The sequence below is a fragment of the Lynx canadensis genome, chromosome B4 (genome assembly GCF_007474595.2).
Source record: "Lynx canadensis isolate LIC74 chromosome B4, mLynCan4.pri.v2, whole genome shotgun sequence".
Taxonomy (NCBI): domain Eukaryota; kingdom Metazoa; phylum Chordata; class Mammalia; order Carnivora; family Felidae; genus Lynx; species Lynx canadensis.
Genome location: NC_044309.1, coordinates 21,112,712 through 21,131,144, shown reverse-complemented (window position 1 = coordinate 21,131,144; position 18,433 = coordinate 21,112,712). Strand labels below are relative to the sequence as shown.

Sequence of the window (18,433 nt, the reverse complement as noted above, 5' to 3'; positions counted from 1 at the left end):
CTCCGCCGACATCCCCACTCCTCTGTCCTCCCCGCCCCCCTTCTCCCTGGGGAGCAGAAAGGGTTGCCCTGCGGGATTCCTCGCGGGGCCAGCGCCGCACGCCCACCCCGCGGGGTCCTCAGCCGGTCGGGGGCGCCCAGCGCGAGGTCGCCTGCACCCCGGGGGCCCGCGGGACCACTGCGGGGCCGGAACGGGAGCCGGAGCCGGAGCCGGAGCCGTAGCGCCAGGCTGTAGCTTAACGGTCCCGCGGCCGCGCCCCGCCTGGCGGCGCCGCAACAGCTGCCCGCCCGCCCCCTGCGTCATGACGCCGACGCCCAACGCGGAAGCCGCTCGCGGCGCGCCTGGTCCAGCCGCGGGCTGAGCGCGGAGCCGCGGCGGGCGCGGGATCCGGGCCGGGGCGCGAGCCGAGCGCAGCCTCCCTCCTCTGCCGGGCCAAGCGCGCAAAGCGGGAGGAGCGGGCACGGCGCGCCGGGGCCGCCGCCGGGGGGATGCGGCTGCCTCCCCCGGCCGGCGTGTAGAGAGGGCGGGTCCCCGGCCTCGGGAGCGCGGCGGTGGAGGGGACAGAGGCGGCGGCCATGGCGACCCCCGGCAACCTGGGGTCCTCCGTCTTGGCGAGCAAGACCAAGACCAAGAAGAAGCACTTCGTAGCGCAGAAAGTGAAGCTCTTTCGGGCCAGCGATCCGCTGCTCAGCGTCCTGATGTGGGGGGTAAACCACTCGGTAAGGGCTTGGGCTGCGGCGCGCAGTCCCTTTCCTCCTCCTCTTCCTCCTCGCTCCCCTCCTCCTTCTGCTGCAGCTGCTGCGGGGCGGGGAGCCCGAGCGGGGACCCGGCCCTCCGGCTGCTCGCTCTCCAGGGTTGTCCGCCCGCCGCGGCGCCTCGGTGCCCCCATCCCCGCGCCGCGCGCCCGCCTCTCTGGGTTCCCCGGGCGCCACTTGGACCCTCTTTGGACCTAGAGCCGGTTGCGGGACGTAGGGTCCCATCTGCAGTTGAGCCCTGCGGCGGGTACCAGTGTCGTCCCCCGTGCTCCCGTTCGTGCGTCGGCCGGTTGGTCCCCGCAGCCGGGCAACTGGGAAGTTTGTGCAGGGCACGGGTCCTCCCGGGCTGTCAGCCCGGGCGGGGGCTGCTGGGGTCTGAGCCTTGGTGATCGCTCCTTGATGTCGGGGGGCGGCCGGGGCGGTCGGGTCTTCCGCTGGCTTCAGGTGTACCTGTGCGAGGTCAGGAGCGTCCGGAGCCTCCCCGCGGGGGAAGAGGGGTGAGAATACCGGAGATCGGGAGATGTGGGCAGCGGCTTTAGTGCTTAGGTCCTTTTTTCCTTTAAAGGCGATATTATCGGACGCAGGGAATCTTTTTGGCAAAGAAAAAGCTCGTGTAAATATGGCACTGGGGTTTAGTATCTTCCTCTGCTCCTCTCCCGCATCGCCCTGCCGCTGTGCGGGCTGGAGAGCTGCTTGGCGGGGAGTCTTCCTCTCCACACCTCCTCCCCCACCTCGGGGAGCCGGGCCGAAGTCACCGACTGCGGAAGGGTGGCCTGGGGATGACAGGAGGAGGAGGGGGGGGGGGTCTTGGCTGGGCGGAGGGAAAGCCGTCTCGAGTTGGCCGCACCGGTTTTGGGGGTTTGCTTAAAAAGGCTGGAGGGAGAATGCTCCGAAAGGTTAGCTTAACACACAGCCGGAGGCGGTGGAAGATGGGCCGCTGCGGGCTATGCGGACTGCGGTTTGAGGGTCTGAAATAGCCTCCTGCTGATCTTACTGCGAGAAACTCCTGCGGTTTTAATCTCCTTAGGATCAGGAAACATGATCGGAGCTGTTGGCCGAGCCATGAAAGTTTAAGTGAGCTTGTGAATTCTGACCATGACCTTACCCACTGCAGTCAGTTAGCATGTGAGCAAAAGTGTAAGCTTGCTCTCCGTACTTTTGATTTCTGTGGATGTCTGTGTGCCCTTTTGAGTGTAATAGAAATGGCAGAAAACCATGCTGTTTTGTTTTGTTTTAAGAGCACTCTCAATTTAATGAAGTTGTTTAAAACGGCTTAGAAGCATGCATTCTATTTATAGTTTTCTTGCGGAGGGCAAGCTGGGGAAAACGTGGAACAGTATCAGGATATATTGTGTTTGCATGAAGTGACTGTGTCTAAGAAAGTTGAGAAATGAGTGTCTGATCCACTGAAGTTCATCTTCACTTCCTGATAACTTCTTTAGCGATTGGGAACGTGAGCTTTTCCAACCGCAAATGTGAATGCACCAAAAACTCTCCTCTTAAGGTTTATCGTAGTAAATAAAATGGAATTTTTCCTGTATGATGCATCTACAATTTAGAGTTATGCCTAATTCTATTAAGCTTTTTAAATTATTTTTTGTTAATTGCTTTTTAAAAAAATTGCTATTCTGTATTTATTGGTGCTTGTATCTCCTTTGGAGTTCTGGTGTTTGGGTCAGAGAGTGTTTGTGTCTGAGGGTTTAAATGTAGTCAAGGACTGCCAACAATATGCTGCTGAAAAAAGAGTGTGCTTTCTGGGATTTAGTCCGAATTCCATCTTGCTTCACACAATCTTGTAGTTGTGCATATTTTATTGTAACCACTTACGTTGCTACCTTATATTTATGAATTGCTACATTTGGTTTAGAGTTTCTTGCTAATCGGAAATTTGTAAGCTATCTAAAGCTTACAAAAATGACATATGATTTGTGGATGGTACACTTCGTGTTATTTTCTTTTGCTTTCAAGAAAAGGTAGCAACTCTTAGTCGTCCAGAGGAGTCAAGTTTTATAGTATGTAACGTAACCATGTTATTCATTCAGCAACTTTGTAGTAGGCACACAGACAGTACCAGACGTTGCGCAAGAGACGGCTAAGAATGCCACTCAGTTTTTTTGTCCAAATATCTTTATTTTGAGGGCTTAATCGGCATAAGAATGGTCTGTTTCACAGCCTTCTTTTTCAAAATGTCTATTTTCTTTATTATCTCTGAAAAAAAAAAGTGAAGTGTATGTAACTATGAAATCTAAGTACCAAGATGTCATGTATTTCTGGTTGATTTCATTTTAGGTGGCAAAGTCTAATACTAGATAAACGTTTTTATATGAACTTGACCAAATATGACCAAAGTGTACAGTTTAAAATGAGAATAAACTTCGTCAGCGTTATTAAGAAGGAGCAAGCATAGTGCTGTATATGAATAGGGACATTTGAGAAAGCAGAGCAGGAAAGGAGAGAATAATTCAAATCAGAGTCTTTCTCCTACATCTCTTTTTTAATTTATTTTTATTTTTTTAAGATTTTATGTTTAAGTAGTCTCTACACCCAACATGGGGCTTGAACTCACAACCCCAAGATCAAGAGTCACGTACTCTACCAGCCAGGCACCTCTAACATTATTCTCCTACATTTATAACGTGGCCAGAATTAATGGGAAAAGATTTGTCGTGAATCTAGCAATTTCGTGCTTTTATACTTCATTTGAATTTTTCTTTTTTTTCTTTTTTTTCTTTTTCAACGTTTATTTATTTATTTATTTTTTTGGGACAGAGGGAGACAGAGCATGAACGGGGGAAGGGCAGAGAGAGAGGGAGACACAGAATCGGAGACAGGCTCCAGGCTCTGAACCATCAGCCCAGAGCCCGACGCGGGGCTCGAACTCACGGACCGCGAGATCGTGACCTGGCTGAAGTCGGACGCTTAACCGACTGCGCCACCCAGGCGCCCCTTCATTTGAATTTTTCTTAAGGATGTTTAGAAATAACTAACATTTGGAGTACTAAAAAGAAAAATCATGTTTATTTTTATCACGTAGGCATCTTATAAGAGGTTTGGGAACCTTGTACATACTATGGTAAAATGCTCATTGTACATGTGTTCTAATTCTTTCTCTAATTCTGCTGACCTTGGGCATATAACTAACTAGTTTTGCATCAGTGTTTGCCTCTGTGAAGTAAGGTGATTGGACTGGATGATTTCTAAGTGTTTCTTTAAAAATTTTTTTTTTTTTTCAACGTTTATTTATTTTTGGGACAGAGAGAGACAGAGCATGAACGGGGGAGGGGCAGAGAGAGAGGGAGACACAGAATCGGAAACAGGCTCCAGGCTCCGAGCCATCAGCCCAGAGCCTGACGCGGGGCTCGAACTCACGGACCGTGAGATCGTGACCTGGCTGAAGTCGGACGCCTAACCGACTGCGCCACCCAGGCGCCCCTCTAAGTGTTTCTCTAACTTCAAGGTTCAAATGTTTTTACAGTCTACTTGGTTCACAGCATTATATTAGGATCCATAGACTAGCAATAGTAATAGTATGGAACTAAAGTTGCGTTACCGTTGTAACCTTGAACATGCAGCTGCATTCAGGGAATTTTCAAGGCCGTGACCAGAGGGAAGGATATCTGGGGTGATTGGAAGAGAGGTGTGAACTGAGAGTTTGTTGGATTGATTGGAGTTGGAATGCATTGCGGTCTATTAAGTCAAAGTCTATTTGATTGAAATGTAAAAACTTGAAATTAAGGTGGAAATTTCCAAGTCAATTGTGGTGGTAATTCTCAATGACAAGAATAAGCCTGACTTTGTGTGGTGAATTTGATACGTTACTGCTTTCTAACTTAAAATACCCAGCAGTGAATGGATCGCTGCCAATTTTTATTTTAAGTATTTTAAGCAGGGAATATAATTGAATACATAAAGGAAAAGACCACTTCAGAAGGCAGTTTTGTCTTGTTACATTTGGAATTAAACTAAAACTGATCAGGCAGTTAGCTTCTTAAAATTATATTTTAATAGTGCGTGGAACACGTAGAATGACATGAGCCAAGACTTGTTTTAAAGAGAGATACTCTAAAAGATTTTTACGAAGAGTGCAATGTGAGCCTTTTGGAAATGAGAATTTAAAAGCCTAATTAAGTATCGAAAGGAATTCATCTGTATAGAAGAAACGTAAAGGACATAAACCTTGTGTAAAACAAATAGGGTATTTAGAAGGAGTCCGTATTAACGCTAAAGTCTTTTTGTTGCAGGCTATAGAAATGTGAATGAGCTTAGCCAGAAACTTTAAAAATTAGGAGGGTTTTGGAGGTCTGTCACAGTGCAAGAAGGGATTGGCCGCCAAACCAGGAGAACAGGAATAGGACTGAGTTCAGCCATAACTGGAAGTAGGTGCTTGGGTACCGTTGGGACTTTTCTGTTTTGGCTTTGTTCTTGCTCATAGCTGACTGGTTCCCTCCACAGGACCGGGAACTGATGGTTCCTGAATTTAGCATTTTGTAATTCCCGCCCCCCCCCCCCCCCAAAGGGACTTTCTGTTTCCGATTCAGTTCTAAAAATCCCATGGAGGGATTCTGACCCGTTTGGCATCCCCCTGGGCTAAACAATTAGGAAAAAAGATGGAAGTTCTTGCCTATTGGGACAGTTCCCTTAAGAATGGAGAGGGCCTGGGGGCGCCTGGGTGGCTCAGTCGGTTGAGCCTCCGCCTTCGCCTTCGGCTCTGGTGATGATCTAGCTGTCTGTGAGTTCGAGTCCCGCGTCCGACTCCGTGCTGACAGCTCAGAGCCTGGAGCCTGCTTCGGATTCAGATTCTGTGTCTTCCCCTCTCTCTGCCCTTCCCCCGCTCATGCTCTTTCTCTGTGTCAAAAATAAATTAAAAAAAAAAAAAAAAGAAGAAGAAGAAGAATGGAGAGGGCCCGGACAGGCAGGATCGGGTAGGGATCTGTCCTAGTGGTAGTTCGGGACAGTATGTAGTTTTCGGGGTTCAGCATCCATAGCTTTTGTTACATTGTCAGCAAGGTCTGGGACTTGAAATAAGTAAATAGTATATTAGAGGAATAGTGGTGTCTTTGGGGTTCGTGGGTTTGTATTTGGGCACGGAAAAAAAAAAAACGAAAGAAGGAAACTAGGTTTCAAAATGAAATGAGTGACTGTGAAATATTGACTGAATAGGATATAATGAGGCAGTTAAATTAAAATAGTGATTAGCTAGACGTTAGCTGAAATGTACTGAATGGAACCCAAATAACCATTCATTCAAGAACTAGTCCCACACTGTTTTTATTTCTTCCCTTCATCAGTACAGTTTTTAAGGTATCTATTTATTTATTTTGAGAGAGAGAGTGAGCCGGGGAGGGGCAGAGAGAGAGCAAGAGAGAGAATCCCAAGCAGGCTCCGCACTGTCAGCACATTGCCCGTTGCCGGGTTTCATCTCACCAACCGAGAACTGACGCTCCGAGAGATGGTGACCCGAGCCGAAATCAAGAGTCAGGTGCTTAACCGACTGAGCCACCCAGGTGCCCCATGTTCTCTTTCCCTTAGAGGAAAGAAGAATGCCAAGCAGACACAATGTTTGTTATTAGGGAAATCGTTTTAAGCCCCCCAAAATTTGGGATTATATCCTGAGAAGAGAATGCATTTTCTTCTCCCTTTACCAAATAACTTTTGCTGAATTTGAGTGTTCAGAATGATGCCCGTCACAAGGCAATGATTTCTCTTTCTAAGCCAGGATCGTCTGTGCTGCCTTTTGAAAGATTTTCAGCAGGAATTGTAATAAACAAAATCCGCCATAAGTTGACCAGCAAATACAGTCAAACGGAGCAATTAATTCGGCCAACATCCCCTTTGAAATGCAAATTTTGGAATTTAAGGGAATTGGTGCAATTGGGCAAAATGGTTTGTGGTCAGACAGATAAGGTTCAAATCCTGCCTCCATCAGGTGTGGACTCATTGAACAGATGATTTATCCACTTGGGCCTCAATTTACTCATTCTTAAAGTAGAGATGATGGTGATTCTCTCACAGGGTTATTCTGAGGGTTAAGTGAGATAATGTATTTAAAGTCTAGAACTGTAATTAACCCATAATAGGGAGTTATAATTGATACCAAAAAAAAAAAAAAAGATCAAATTCAGATGCAGTTAGGCTGGTAGCATATTCATAAGCACCAGAGAAGTGATTCTCAAAATTTACTGTGTGTATGAATCACTTGGGAACACTTTAAACACGCAGATTTCAACTCAGCGGGTCTGGAGTAAGTCCCAAGACTCTGTGTTTACCGTGCTCTTAGATGATGATGACGCTGCTGGTCCTTGGGCGACACGTTGAACAGCAAGACCGGCGGAAGGAATAGTGCTAAAAATAAAGAGAAATAGTCAGGATTTGTCCCCTGACTGCATGTGAGAAATCCTTGAGAGAATGATGACCCCATGGTAGACTTAGAAAAGTTAGAAGGAATTATGTACTGAAAAAGGGTAAAACATTTTCCGGCTGGCTCAGTTGGTAGCTGGAGTGTGTGACTCTTAATCTCAGGGTCGTGAGGTCAAGCCCCATGTTGGGCACGGAGCCTACTTTTAAAAAATACACGGGGCGCCTGGGTGGCTCAGTCGGTTGAGCGACCGACTTCGGCTCAGGTCATGATCTCGCGGTCCGTGAGTTCGAGCCCCGCGTCGGGCTCTGGGCTGATGGCTCAGAGCCTGGAGCCTGTTTCAGATTCTGTGTCTCCCTCTCTCTCTGCCCCTCCCCCCGTTCATGCTCTGTCTCTCTCTGTCTCAAAACTGAATAAGCGTTAAAAAAAAATTCAAAAAAAATACATTAAAAGGAAGTGTCGAACTGCAGGTGACAGTGAACGGGCATTGTAGTGACAGTGTCCACCGGTGGGGTGTTGGAAGGTGGGATCACGGCTCAGGAGCAAGGTTAGGGCTGGGATGGAGAATGGAGAATTGCCCGTGCCGAGTTGGTGGTGGAAGCCAGGGGGGTAAAGTAGGTCTCCGAGGGGAACACTTGGCTTTGAGGGAAGGATGGAGGAAGAAACAGGAAGCAAGACATAACCCAGCGGGAAGGCCCGCGTATTAACGCTTTCAGACATCACGGCGTTCAGGGATGTGCTTTCTGGGACGGTGGCTGATTGGCATGCACACATATACGCATCTATTTGTGTGGAAGCTGAAAGATTTAAAGAACGAAAGCACAGAAGGAGAGGCAGCCCGTCTTTGGGGAAGGTTAGAAGTAGAAGGAAGGTGGGAGATACCATTTTATTTAGGGATGCCCAGGTATTTTCCTCAACTCCGTCACTTTCCATTCTCACCTCTGCCGGCCTACCCAGATTTTTACCTTGACTGAAACGTTAAAAATACCTCCTAGCTCATTTTCCCTGGATCTGCTTATATCCACATTTCCCTTTTTGTGCCACACAGCCCTGTGGCAGTCCGGTGAAGGCTATGTACGGACCCCTTCTTACAGTAATGCTTTTGGGTGAATAGATGAAAATACGGAGGGTACATCCTACCAAGTTCAGGGATCCCCTGAATTCTGTCCGTGGACCACCTGGGAGTTGTGGAGCCCGACTGAGGACTGTTGAAAGAATCAGGCGGGAATGGTGTGGGGTGGGAGATGGGGAGGCGCACGCAGCAGCCAGGAAGAATAATCCATAGTAGGAATGTGCAGAGATGAAATTAATCGCGGCTGGGCACACAGGGCTAGTAGGTGCCGTGATTCAAACCTGTACCCTCAGCAGTGCCTGGGGAGCTCAGTCGGTTGAGTGCCAGACTCTTGATTTTGGCTCAGATCACGATCTCACAGCCCTGTGTTGGGCTGTGTGCTTGCAGCCCAGAGCCCACTTGGGATTCTCTCTCTCTCCTCTCTTTCTGCCCCTCCGCCCAAATAAACATTAAAAACAACAACAACAAAACACCTGCCCCCTCAGCCATTGACCTCTGCTTGCCTGGGCTGGCTTGCCTGGGAATTACTCACTGATGTCCTTAGTCTTTCCTTTCCTTTCCTTTCCTTTCCTTTCCTTTCCTTTCCTTTCCTTTCCTTTCCTTTCCTTTCCTTTCCTTTCCTTTCCTTTCCTTTCCTTTCCTTTTTCCTTTCCTTTCCTTAGTCTTAAAAGCTATACTTTGACAGGGGCGCCTGGGTGGCGCAGTCGGTTACGCGTCCGACTTCAGCCAGGTCACGATCTCGCGGTCCGTGAGTTCGAGCCCCGCGTCGGGCTCTGGGCTGATGGCTCAGAGCCTGGAGCCTGTTTCCGATTCTGTGTCTCCCTCTCTCTCTGCCCCTCCCCCGTTCATGCTCTGTCTCTCTCTGTCCCAAAAATAAATAAAAAACGTTGAAAAAAAAATTAAAAAAAAAAAAAAAAAGCTATACTTTGACAGAGATTAGCTGTTGATACGGAGGAAAAGTGTTCAAAGCAGTTTTTTCCTTTGTATATGTATTAATGATTATACATTCACGATATGAAAGATATGATATGATATGAATGTATATATTCAAAACACTTAGGAAGAGGGCATATATATATATATATATATATATATATATATATATAAAATTTATTAATGAGTAATGTTGTAGGGAGTTTGAAAACAGTAACCTACCTAAAGAGAAGCCTTTACATTCCAAGTAAGTCTGCATGGTTTTTCACCTGTCTGCTGTGGTTAAGAACTCAGGCCCCCGCGCCCCCTGGTTGGCTGTGTGACTTTGACAGAGTCATTTGAGCTCTCTCTCAGTTCCTTCCTTATGAAAAGAGGTAGACCTAGTACCTACCACAGAGGTGTGTTGTATGGGTTAGATGAGTTGGTGCTTGTAAGATGGCTGGAGAGTTGCTGGCACGTGATAGGCTCCTAATAGATGTTAGGAGTCATTAGTATGTCTTAAAAAATATTTAAAGTGGTAGAACATGAGCAGTTTTTAGAGTGCACGTTCAGTTCATTTTTACCCTAACCTCACTCGTAGATAAAAAGTCGCAGTTGCACTTGGGATCCTTGTGCATCTCTGAGTTGTAAATTAACCCTTTTAGAATTCTCTTTGTGCCCTTTAATTTCTGTCTCTTTTTTGTTATAATGTTCTTTCTTGTATCTTTAATGCTGCCACCACCCACCAGGTTGTTTGAGGTGTGACAGTTTTCATTCAGATCCGTTAGTTGTACATTATGGTCCGCTATTGGTTTGATTTCTTTCTTTCTTTCTTTCTTTCTTTCTTTCTTTCTTTCTTTCTTTCTTTCTTTCTATGGTCCGCTATTGGTTTGATCTTTCTTTCTTTCTTTCTTTCTTTCTTTCTTTTCTTTCTTTCTTTCTTTCTTTCTTTCTTTCTTTCTTTCTTTCTTTCTTTTTTTTCCTAATGTAAGAGACACTGTGCAAAACTCTTCGGATGCAGAAGGAATGTATTGTGGACCCTGCCTTTGAATTGCTCACAGCTTCAGGGGAAACAGACATATACATAGACGTATGTATAAATAATACAGTACCAACAATGCTGGGTGAGGAGGGAATTACATGGGTGGTCAGAATATAAACCTCATGAAGGAGACATTTGAGTGAAGGGATGAAGGAGGTGAACGGGTTGGATATGAGGATATCTGGGGGAAGGGCATTTTAGGTAGCAGGAACAGCTTGTGCAAAGCCCTGAGGCTGGTGCTGGCGGGGCATGTTTAGGAAACCGCAGGGAAGCCTGTGTGGCTGGAACAGTGTGAGAAAGAGGGAAAGTGATAGGAGATGGGGGCAGGGACTGGAGTATGATTACTTCTGCCCAAGGCTCTTGGACAAGAGTTCAGGAGGCACAGACATGGGCAGGGCTTTGAAGATGGGGTAGAATGTTCCTGCTGGAGAAGACAGGGAAAGGTGTATGTGGCCAAGGGAACAAACTGGTAAAAGTAAGCAGACTGTGTGGAGAACGGTGAGTGGTCTGGTATGACTGTGGCCCCGGGCCTCGCCACTCACGGAATGTGACGTACAGAATGGCGGCATCAGCCATCACCCAGGAGCCTGTTCGAAACGCAGAGTCATGGGCTTCTCTGCAGACCTTCTGGGGCAGGATGTGCGTCGCAACAAGACAGGTGGTTTGTGAGCGCATGACAGTTTGAGAAGCTCTGGCTAGGGTAAGTCTTTGGTTTCAAACCCTGGGGTTCCTTGCAGGTGCCTCCAGCGCTAGTGGGAGGGGCTGAACTGGTGGGGGGGATTTAGCCGCTACGGCAGCTTCCTCCAGAACAGCTTGTTTTTGTCATCATCATCTTTTATGTGATTTTTTTTAATAGTCTCCACGCCCAGCATGGGGCTTGAACTCACAACCCTGAGATTAAGAGTTGCGTGCTTTACCGACTGAGCCATCCAGTGCCCCCTCATCATCATCTTTTTTGTTTTAAGTTTATTTATTTTGAGAGAGAGAAGGAGAGGGAGAATCCCAAGCACACCCTGTGTTGTCAGCGCAGAGCCCGACGCGGGGCTCGATCCCACGAACTGTGAGCTCATGAGCTGAGCCGAAATCAAAAGCTGGACTCTCAACTGACTGAGCCACCCAGGCGCCCCTCATCATCACCTTTTAAAACATTTCTGATTGGAGGCACCGAATACGTACTGTGTAGGTGCGAGGGCAGATAACGTACAGGGGGAAACGAGTCTACAACCAAGAAGCTTGAAAACCACACAGGTAAATGATAGGGAACGTTTAGCAAATGGTAGAAAAGGTGGTTGCAGGTCAGATTTTAGAGGGCTCAGTAGCTGATGTTTGCCACTGAAAAACTCGACAACAGTTCTGATGAGGGCCACTGTAAAATGTACTGTAAATCGTATTGTATGCTCTTTGAAACTGTTTCTTACCTTTTCTCTCTCCCTAACTTTCCCTCTAGTGTCTTCTCCCTTTACCCTCTTCCAGCTGGTAACCTTTAATGCTTTGGAAGACATTGGCCCAGGGGCGCCTGGGTAGCTCAGTCAGTTAAGCGTCCGACTTTGGCTCAGGTCCTGATCTCTCGGTTTGTGGGTTCCAGCCCCATGTCCGGCTCTGTGCCGACAGCTCAGAGCCTGGAGCCTGCCTCGGATCCTGTGTACTCTCTCTCTCTGCCCTTCCTCCGCTCATTCTCTCTCAGAAATGAATAAAAATGTAACAAAAAAAAAAAAAATTTTTTTTTTTTTTAAGAGAAGACACTGGCCCCATAGAAGCCCACTGACTTCCATTCTTCCCACCGTGCAGTCTGCTAACTTTTGGACAGCTGAATGCCATTAGGCCAGAGACACGCTGGAGGGCTGCACTGTGCAGGTTGGAAGCCACCAGTCACACATGACTAATTCAATTGCAGTGAATTAAAATAAAATCTGGAACGTTCAGTTTCTCTTATCGAGTGCCCCACAGCCACACGTGGGCAGTAGCTCCTGAGCGGGACGTCACATCCTCGCGTTGGTGTCCACTCTGTTTCTCTGTTCCTTTTTCTAGCAGTTGTGCAGCCTGTCTCCTGCCTCCTGTAACCTGTCTGTCGCTGCTGCGTCCCTCCCCTGCCGTTCTCTCTCGAACCTGCTGTAGCCCCGGTTTCATTTCATCTTCCCCGCTGCAAGGAACCAGCACCAGCGATGCTCCTGGTTTCAGATCCCCAGGACCCCTTCTCGTGTCTTTTCCTGTTTTCCTTCGGCCTCACCCGCTACCCTCCTTGGGTACCTTACCAGCTTCCTCCTCCTTTACCCAACCTCTGAAAGCTGGAAGGTCCCAGGACTCTTTCCAGGGTCTTCTATAACGAGGCACATTTTATCTACACAATCTTATTTAGTCTTGTGGCGTTTCATGCTGATGACTAAGAAGTTTTTATCTTCAGCCCTGAGTCCCCTGCTGGGCTCCATATTCGGTTTCCTACCAGATACCTTCCCTCGAATGCCAAGCAGGCGTCTCAGAAGTGACCCACACAGGGCTCTTCTCCTCCTCCCCTGCTGCTGCCTGCCCCAGGCCACTTTCTCCCCCCATCCGTGAACGGACCACCATCTCCCCGGCTGTTCAAGCCAAAAAAAACCTTGGTGCCAACCTTGATTCTTCTCGTGTTCTCACCACTACCATTTCCAAGCCCTGCGTATTTCTCTCTTTGCATATAAATTCCCTCTCTGCCGAAACACTGCAGGCTCGCCTGTTTTCACCCTCGCCCTGTTTCAGTTCAAATCCTCTATACTGGTAGCAGAGCAATCTCTCTGAAACGTAAATGATATCCTGTCACTTCACTTCTTCAGTGAGAACCTTCCAGAGGCTTCGTGTTGCATCATGAGTAAACCCCAGACTCTCCTCTGTGGTTTGCAAGGTCTTCCTGGCCCGGCCCCTGCTTGTTTCTTTGTCTCACCCCTTCCTGCCGTCTCCACGACTTGCTTGTTCCGGCCACGCTGGGCTTTTTCTGTTCCTTAAACAAGCCAAACTCGGGGCAGCCGCAGACCTTCCGCATTTACTTTCCTCTTTGGAATATTCTTCCTTCAAGTCTTTGAATGGCTGTCATTTTAGTCTCCCAGCTAAAGGGCTGTCTTCTTGGATGGCCCCTCCAACTTCCTCCACTCACGTTACTCTTGTTTTCTCTGAGACACCTCACACCATCGGAAACTGAGTTGTTTACATGTTGATTACTTACTTCCCCCCAACTAAGATGTTCAATTCCACAGCGGACGAGACTGCCTAATTTACTCGATCCCCGGACCTAGAACAGCGCCTGTTTGCAGTGGGTGCCCAGTAAATACCTAGTGAATGACTGGATGGAGCTGGATTCTATAAACTGTAGGCCAGGAGTGCTCCGCTGGTATTCTGTGAGCCTCTCCACGTTAAACTTTCATCCACACGTAAAACTCATGTTTGCTATGATCGAGCACGGGATTTACAGCATTTTGCTGAGCGGGTTGGGCAATGAGAGGCAGGGGAACTTGGTGCAAGTCGGCGATAAGAGATATGGGGTGACCCCGAGCCGAGGCCAGAGAACGAGCTTTGTTTACAGCAGCGTGCAAGAGCTTTGCCTTGAGCACAGAGCAGAGACGGTGCAGCCAGTAAAGCACTTCTTTCGTAGAATGTCACGGTGTTGAAGGGCCACCAAGAGAAGTGTGTGAAGACTGAATGCGTTCCCGAACAATCTGAGGTGTTGTCGTAGAGAAGAGTGCACCGCAGTGTTCTTTCCGGTTTATTCCCTGTGGTTTGGGTCTTTTAATGACTTCAGGTATCCCTCTAAGAATTCTAGTATTCAGAAGCGTGCCATAAATTAAATTTGAGATTCTTTAACTGATGGAAAAATAGTGCTAATCCCAATATCCCAAATCTTTGTGGGTATTATTCCGCTGTGCTGTATTTCTGCTGGTTCTTATTCATGGTGGGTCCTTCCCCTATTTGCTTGGTTATTTTTGGCTACGAGCTGCTCATTTTCCTCGGACAATTACTTGGGGGGAGTTCTTTGAGTCTCAGGGTGAAAGTGTGTCCCTTTAGAGAGGATTGCTTGTCTTTGCCACGTGGCAAAAGGGGTGGCCAGGGGTGCTATAAATCAAGGCCATCTTGAACTAACTCACAGCTTGGAATTTTCTGAATGTCACCGGTGATACAAATTTGGGCTGCAGTCCCCTGGGGGGAGTGAAATGGGTTTATTTTTGATTTGTACTTACCCTGAGGGTGCAACCCTTTTGGATTCTAGCCTCAAGAAGAAAGGGTGTAGATCCCCACGCCCACCCCTCCTTGAATGGGCTCTCGGCTCTGACTTCTGTTTATCTCAACCCTTGAGACCATCAGAGCCCCGAGGGCCAAAATGGCTTCTGGGACTAAGCTGACTGCTCTTCCTTAGACTTTGGCGAGCTAACTCTTGCCTCCTCGGTGCTTTGGTGTCTTTAAGATCATGTTTAAAACACACCGTCTTCCTGGATGTTTAGTTGTTGCCAGCAGCAGTGTTGATCTCCAAAACCCAGTCCTACTCCACTAGCGGAAATAGAGATCAAGCGGCAGAGTTTCTCGATTGAGGGGAATGGCAGGCATTAAGGGACAGGTCAGAGCCTGCCATGGTCCTGGGGCAGGACCCTTCAGTCAGAGACTCCGTGCCACGGGAGGAGAGACTCCCAGGGGGACACTGCGGTCCTGTGGGAGTGGCAGTAAAGACAACGGGTGTGCCTGAGGGATGTTTTGGAAGTAAAATCAACTGGATTGGGTAGGAGGGAGTAGAGGACAGCTCTGGGGTTTCTGGCTTGGTTGCCTAAATAGTTTTCTTACCATTCTTGGTCTATTATTGTGACCTTTTGGGCGATTAGCCAATAAGAGTCTGTATTAACAGTGCTTATGTAACTAATATGTGGAAATGATTATATTTCTAATTTTGAACTTTTCACAGATGCTTCAATTTACAGATCAATCCAGCATTTGATGGATAACTCAGCATTTGAGGTCCCCAGTCTGAACAGAATCCTGAATTGTGGGGTTTAAAAAAATTTTTTTTTTATGTTTATTTATTTTTGAGAGAGACAGAGAGAAAAATGGGAATGAGTGGGGGTGGGGCCGAGAGAGGGAGACACAGAATCTGAAGCAGGCTCCAGGCTCTGAGCCGTCAGCACAGAGCCGGATGGGGGCTTGAACCCACAAACCGTGAGATCATGACGTGAGCTGAAGTTGGATGCTCAACCGACTGAGCCACCCACGTGCCCCTAGAGAGTTTACACTCTTACAGGGAAGATGTAAACAAGGTGGTAAAATGGTATATTAACAGAAGGTTTATTTGGTTGTAAATGACAGTCAAGAAAGTCTGATGAGCCGAAGGAAAAATGGGGTTACTGAGGGCAGGACCCTTAACTGAGCCTCCCATAGGCTAAGACCCAAAGTGGCTCCTTTCCCACTGTCTGTCTGATCTTGGCGTCACTTTCTGGGAACCTTTTCTCTGAGGATATTGTCATTTCTCGGCTGCTTTATGGAAGTAGGCCCCACACAGCTTCTAAAGTTATTTGTCCCCAGATCCAGGTCCTTTAAGATGGCAATTAGCCACTCTGCATCCTAACTTCGGATTTCTCAAGAGTGATAGAAAGGAGGAGGGGCAGAAAGGGAGTCGGTGGCCATCAGGTCCAGCCAGCTGTCACCACGGGGAGCAGGGCTGCCCATGGCACTTGAATGGAATGGCGGAGACAGTCCTCAAGCCTCAGAATCCTCCTGGGTAGCACCCCTCCCCCCCAGGTTGTGTGCACAGACAACAAAGGATTGATACACCGCCCCGGGGGACAGGTAGTCCTATTTGAGTTGGATCTCGAAGAGTGAATTGTCATTAGCCTGGTGTAGAGACCAGCGAAAACAGGTTGTTGGCAGAGCGAAGAGTATGTACAAAAGGCCTGCGTCATTTTCAGGGAACTGCTGAGCCTTTTCGGGGGGTTCTATTATTCTTCCCATCTTCTATTTTTATGGTCTTATTCACGTTGCATTCTTCCGTACGTGTTTCTAGCGGCATTACCTGTGTTTGCATTAATTTCTTTAGGCTTGATCATCTGGGATTAGAATCGTAGGTGCTAGACAGCCTAGCATTTCAGAGCGTAGCCTTATCTGGAGTTGCAATAAGCATGCTTTGTTTGTGTTTCCTCAGCCGGCACTTTGAGGAAGGTGTTCTGGATGACAGCCCCCGGACGGCCTCTGTGGCATGGCACGTGACCCTGCCCACACAGCCTGCTCGAGGGAGCCCGGGTGCCAGGGGCAGGTGTGGGCTGGAACCAGTACCGCCACCTGGGCACCCCGGCGAGGGGCTGCCTTGGCCAGAAACAGGCACCCTCTCCGTAACTTGCCTGCACAGAGGAAGCTCCTTTTTTCGAGGTGCACAGAGGTGCCCTGGGTGCCAGCTGCTGCCTTGCTTTGCCCCGCTTTTCTCCGCTCACGCGTCCGAAATTCCTCACGTCCGGTTCGTGAGTGGCGGTGGCCTCGAGGAAGCTTTCTTTCAGGTGCTGCTCAGGCTGGACAGAAGAAAAGGGGATTTGTGAAGTTCCCGTACCGATTTGAACCTGCTTTAGGAAATGGGTCGTTATGCCGTCTTTTCTGCCGCGTGCGTGTTTCTGTAGTGCAAATTAGTTGACCCACGATTGGTAAATAGGGAGTGATGGCACGCGCCGTGGACATTGGTACATACACAGCTTTCCGTGAGCGTGTCCCCGCTGAGGGCAGCGGATGCAACGGACACTAACCAGCAGCCAGGGGCCGCAGCCCCGGTAGGACAGCAGGACTGCGCCCCTTACTCATCCCCGCTTCTTCCTCTGGACTCATCAGTGCTCAGTCTTAGAAGTAGTAATTTTGTGGTTCTCCCCAATCTTTCTGCGTTTTGTCCTAATCTTTGTACCTTGCGAGCCCAGTCGGTTCTCACATTCTTTCCACGGGGTGATCTTCACAGTTGTATTTTTATTATGTAGTCATTCATTTATTCAAGTGTATTTATTTTTGAGAGAGAGGGAGGGAGAGCATGGGGGAGGGGCAGAGAGAGAGGGGGACAGGGGATCCGAAGCAGGAGCCACACTGACAGCAACGAGCCCGATGCAGGGCTCGAACCCACAAACCGTGAGACCGTGACCTGAGCCGACGTGGGACGCTTAACCGACCGAGCCACCCGGGCGCCCCCACAGTCGTATGTCTTTAAAAGATAAAGTCCATTCTGTATACAATTGGAATCAAACAGTTTTGGAGACCGAAGTGTGTATTTTTAGCATTTTATTTGTTAAGTGTTCTGGTGATAGAATTCCATAGGTTTTGAGTGGTTTTCCGTGTGTATACAGAACTTAAAGTTTTTCAGAATACCGATCACACTGTGACAGAAACGTGTGTATTTACAATTTTTGTCCCATAGCTGTATACCCAGGCTGGAATCCCCCTCTGCCCACACAAACACGCGGTCCTTGTTATTGTTTTCTTCGCTGCCAGGGATAACCAGCCACAACGGCGATGGAAGCGTTACCGACTGAGTCATCCGTAGTCTTAAAAGTTTGGAGACCCATCTAAGCTACCGGAAACTTAATTCCTTTCTTTCTTTTTTTTTTTTTTTAAGTTTATTTATTAATTTTGAGAGAGATGTGGGAGGGGCAGAGAGCGAGGGAGAGAGAATCCCAAGCAGGCTCCGTGCTGCCACCGCAGAGCCTGATGCAGGGCTCGATCTCACGAACCGAGAGATCATGACCTGAGCCTAAAACCAAGAGTCGGACGCTGAGCCACCCAGGTGCCCCTAAACTTAATTTCTTTACGGTCCTCTTGAATTTCCTTAGTAATCCTCTTCCCGCCTGCCCACACTGCTGTCCCACTGTCCTCTGCTCAGGTGTCTCTTGTGTTCACGTATCTTTCGCCAGGTCTGCCCTGACTCCTTAAGTTTCCATGGTCCAAGGTTACCTGTCTCAATGTGCTACTAATCAACTTTACCTTCTTGAAAATTTGCTGCAGCTGTCTTCTGGGCCCACAATCCCGAGAGGAGACTTTCTTTTCAACTGACCCCTCCCTCGCAGAACCAGGCTTTTACTATAACATTAGGACTTGGAACATGTTTCCTCATAGAAACAAATAGCCAACTGAAAAATGAATGTTTGGAACGCAACCCATTCACAAATTGGATTCTGTCTGCACACAGATGAAAAGTTCAAATGCTTTGGCATAGAAAGAACTGTTCAGAAACAATTACGATAAACCCATAAGGCACTTACTTTTTTTTTTTTTTTTTTTTTTTTTTTTTGGCACGTTGAGCCAGAGTAGGAGGACAGGGACAGGTTTAAGTT

General features: G+C 48.1%; 1 protein-coding gene across 1 annotated transcript in view; it reads left to right on the top strand.

Annotated features, from left to right (window-relative positions):
• The first annotated feature begins 367 nt into the window (after nucleotides 1-367).
• Nucleotides 368-18,433, top strand: part of PIP4K2A (phosphatidylinositol-5-phosphate 4-kinase type 2 alpha) — a 192,109-nt gene continuing 174,043 nt past the window's right edge. Inside the window, 1 exon segment of the mRNA XM_030321096.1 lies at nucleotides 368-719. Within this exon segment, the coding sequence (XP_030176956.1) occupies nucleotides 576-719 (144 nt within the window). The 5' untranslated portion in view covers nucleotides 368-575.